The 4,253-nt window shown below is 37.3% G+C and overlaps 1 protein-coding gene across 1 annotated transcript; it reads right to left on the bottom strand.

The window, feature by feature from the left end:
• Positions 1-2,010: 2,010 nt before the first annotated feature.
• LOC112714655 (uncharacterized) lies at positions 2,011-3,537 on the bottom strand. Its single transcript, XM_025766293.3, has 2 exons — positions 2,899-3,537; positions 2,011-2,796 (listed from the first exon to the last, which is right to left on the bottom strand). Exons 1-2 carry the CDS (start codon positions 3,314-3,316, stop codon positions 2,456-2,458), a joined length of 759 nt encoding a protein of 252 aa, XP_025622078.1. The 5' UTR covers positions 3,317-3,537; the 3' UTR covers positions 2,011-2,455.
• Between the last annotated feature and the right edge of the window lie 716 nt (positions 3,538-4,253).

Raw genomic sequence — 4,253 nt, 5'->3', positions numbered from 1 at the left:
TTATTTATAACATGTTGATTAGTATATGTTATTAGTCAATTCTTAGTTAGTTTAGTCGAAATAGGTAATTTAAGTTGTGAATAAGAAGATAATTATTAGCAGAATAATTAGTTAGGTTAGGTTAAATTAAAAAGAAATGTGATTAATAAAATTTAGGGTTCAGTTAGTTATTGATTAAAGTTGTTTAGAGTGTTAGTTGATGGCCTCATGTAGTTAGATTAAATTTTAATTAGTAAGTTTATAAACGGATAAAGAAGTAAGGTAGACAAGTAGGAGGTGTAAGTATGTTTTTTAAGAATTTAGCTAATGTGAGAGGAACTCATCAGTTCAGTATATATTATTTTATTTTACAAGAGTGTGGTTAGATGAAGCAGCAGTTATTGGGTTACGAAAATACGCTTTACAGATTGAATCATGCTGAGCATATTGTTGCCAGACTTGATCGAGTGGTACATTTTTATCATTGTTATTTCTTTTGTTGTAATTAATAAAAAGTGAATTTGTTATTTAATGTGTTCACAGTCTTTTTTTTATTTGTTGTTTCCGTTTGGTATGCGACTCAAATCTTGCGCACCAGACGGAATTTGATGAGACGGTCGGCAGAGCAGATTTGGCCATATCTCAGATGAGCTGGATTTGAGTATGTGGCGTATATGGTTGAGTTTGAGCATGACTGGCCATTGGCCTTGGCGTTGATAGAGAGGTGGAGGCCTGAGTCCCATACATTCATCTACCATGCGGGCAGATGACTATCACCATGCAGGATGTGGCTTATCAGTTGGGACTCAAGATTGACAGTGATCCTGTTAGTGGATGCATGGTGGTTGGGAACAGCACCATCAGAGACGGTCCATTGAGAACTACTGCCAGTAATTATTGGATGCTATTCCTGGCCCTGATGACAGACAGTCACAGACCAAGTGGACTGTGAAGCTCACATGGTTCCACAACACCGTATGTAGAGAGCTGGAGCAGGACGCTACTGAGGAGCGCCTGTTGAGGTATACGAGAGGATATATCATGCAGTTGATCGGGGATATCCTATTTTCATATGCATCTGACTCTCGGGTGCACATCAGGTGGCTCTCCCTTCCAGAGGACCTTGACACATGTGGCGGGTTATCATGAGACTCGGTTGTGCTAGCATGGCTGTACCGCCAGATATGTCGTGCCACGGAACATGGTCAGCACAATTTAGGTGGTTGCGTCAGCTTACTGTTATCCTGAGTCTATTGCCATATTTCACTGCTACGGTCCGATGGATTTCATACTCGTCGGTTTTCGCTTGTCAAAATTTGGAAGGAAAGCAAATTTGGCCCCACGTTTATATACTCTGCCGAACTCAACCTAGAATTTGCCAAGGATACGACAAACTCTATATAAATTATAGAGTTCGTCGAAAGTGCAGCGAACTTACCCTTAATGCAAAAAAAAAATAAATAAATCGCATTCCAAAAAATAAAGTATAAATATCTTATTTTTGGAATTAATTACTTTTTTATTTAAAAAAAAATTCTATTTCGTTGATTTGGAGAAATAATCTTCAATCTTGCTTCACACATCATGAGCATATGTACAATCAACCATCTTATTCTTGAAAGACTCATCCATTGAAATAAATAACCAGGAGATGATAATCCTCCTGTCTCCATCACTTATAAGTTGTAAAAAAACACCAGCAGCACAATCTTCATCATTTTAAAACTGTGATGAAATTTTATTGAATTGAGATGATCTTAAAATATTTTATTCAAAGATTATTACTAATACTTATTACTATCAAATTTTGTGATGTTTTTTTATTGAGTTTGTCCCTAATTGAATGATCCAAAGAATGTGGATTAAAAACAGCAAAAAAAGAAGATTAAAAAAAAAGAGATGATTTTAAATTTGCAGCGCTTGAAACCATGAATATTCAATCAACAAGGCTCTTGATACTACGAACCAAGGACTGAAATAACCACGTAGAGTCAAAGACAATGTTAAAGAGGCAGAGTATACTCAGAGAAGAAAAGTAACAATCATCAATATTAGATTGTGAAGAAGTTTACAATGACTTGAGATACAGGCTACACAACTTTGCTACTTAACAGACTTCCTAACCAACTCTCTGTTTATAACTAACTCTAAAACAGAAATTTAAACATAGCTAAGACTCACCCTTCTCATCAGTTTCATTTCTACACTCAATATAAACAATGCCAGTTAATTAATTAATACCTAAAAGAAATTTACCAAATTAACTAAGATCAGAATATTTTCATTCAAGCTATTAATAGTGAGACGACACAATCAAATTGGAAAGTCCGTCCGTGTAAGAAATTATATTGTGTGTTGTTCTGTATGTAAGTTATATGTGTACATGCAGAAATAAAAAAGCTATTTTGCATATGTTGGTATATAAATAAATAAATTAATTAAAAGAACTAATTATCCATGATGTATTGGTGTGTGTTTAGTTAAGCATCTGTTTGTATTGCTCCTCCAAGGACTGTTGTCTCTGCAAGCGCATCTGGTGGTTGAAGTTGCGTATGAATGCTTCGACGCGCCGATTCAACTCGTCTTGACTCAGCGATGGCTCTCTCCTAAGCGCTACCGCCTGCTCCTTGAATGTCTCAGACTTGTTCAATTCAGCCACACTCCCGGGCCCGCGGTTCTGCCACGTGTCACACTTCCTCACGTGCCTGCTTAACGGTATCGCCCGTCCTTCTGTTATGGCCTTCCACGTGTTCTCCAGAGTTTCATGTCGTTTCGCCCTCGCCACCACCCTCAACGACTTTCCAGTCCCACTCCCACCTAAAATTTCGTGCAAAACGACAACACACACTTTTAATCTCAACTCGTCTTTCCACATCAAACGAAAAAAACGGTTAATGATAACGAGATTTAATTTGATACCTTCGGGAATGGACTTGGGCGGTCTACGTTGACCGAACCTTGCCGAAACGAGAGGTTTTCCCGGCGGAATCTCCGAGTCGATGCTCTTGAGCGGAATCAATGCGGATTCCTCCACCACTCCTAAGTCGATTGTCTTTTCCACCTCTTCTTCTTGTTCTTGGGGGTTGACGTGGTGAGGAGGAGGTTGTGGAATGGGAAGTGTTGTGTCGAAGGGATTGTGGTGGAAGAACTTGGAGGAGGCGACGATGGAGATGATGATGGCGTTGAGGAGAATATAGATGAATGGAGGCTTGAAGCAGAGGAGGCAGAGGTTCCAGAGTGTTGGGAAGTGAGTAGTGAGCAATGGAACAGTTGCCTTCACTCCCAGCGCGGTGAAGACGACGGCGGCGGAGAGCACAAGCACCTTGAGGGAAAGCATGGAATTGGGTGTATAAGTGGTCAAGTAGTAGTGAGTGTATGATAGAGGGTACTTACGTTGGAATCCAAAGGGGAATTTATAAAGGAAGGGAAGAAGGGGAGGGAATCAGATGAAATCTCAGCCGTTCATTGCACGGATATGGAATCTATTTTAGGTCTTTGGGGTTGGCCCACTCCTAACAAGTCCTACTCCTTCAATCACACTCTTAGCCTAAGTACGTCAAAAAAATAAGATCAAATCAAAGGCTCTAATTATCTTCTATTCACCAATAAGAAACTGTCACGTATAGTAATTTGTTATCCGATTATTACGTATGTCTAATTCAATTTTTTTTCTCTTTAAAATGTACCTTAATGTAAAATTTTATTTTTTTTTATAATCAATTCAAAAAAAAAAGTAGAAAATAATATTCTTAAGTTAATCGCATGCTTTGTATAATGTTATATAATTTTGGAGGATTAAGCGATTAATGCTTATAAGTATTGGTTGATTTTGGTGGTTAATTTTAGTGTATATGTAGTATGATTCATTTTTGTATTTGTAGTAAATTTAGGTGTATAAAAAAAATATTTAAGTATAAAATGAAGATATTTTGGTATATTTTTTATTCTGCATAATTTAGAATTCTTCATCTTCCTCCTCCTCATCTTCTATTGTTCTTCTTTATCTTGAAGAAAAATACAAAGAAAAAGAAGAATAAGAATGAAGAAGAGGAAGAGGAGGAAAAACGCGAAGAAAAAATGATTAATGGTGAGGGAGCGCTTTGAAAATGTGATGTGCGTATTAACACACTTTTTGTGGGTGAGCGTAGTTTCTGTTGAATTTGACCCACCTTATAAACCAAAAAAAAACTTATATGTATAGCATCTATATAATGTTTTGGTTACATTATCATCTAATTATATCTACCGTTAAACCGTAGGAGTTTCTACCGAAG

This window comes from Arachis hypogaea, chromosome 10 (genome assembly GCF_003086295.3).
Source record: "Arachis hypogaea cultivar Tifrunner chromosome 10, arahy.Tifrunner.gnm2.J5K5, whole genome shotgun sequence".
In the NCBI taxonomy this organism is placed as follows: domain Eukaryota; kingdom Viridiplantae; phylum Streptophyta; class Magnoliopsida; order Fabales; family Fabaceae; genus Arachis; species Arachis hypogaea.
The sequence above is the reverse complement of the archived record's forward strand: the minus strand, read 5'-3'. Positions and strand labels throughout refer to the sequence as shown.

Excerpts from the sequence above, each read along its gene's own strand:
- LOC112714655 (XM_025766293.3), bottom strand. The coding sequence starts at position 3,316 with ATGCTTTCCCTCAAGGTGCTTGTGCTCTCCGCCGCCGTCGTCTTCACC. Across the intron at positions 2,797-2,898 it reads GCCCAAGTCCATTCCCGAAG|GTGGGAGTGGGACTGGAAAG; the intron begins GTATCAAATTAA and ends ACGAAATTTTAG.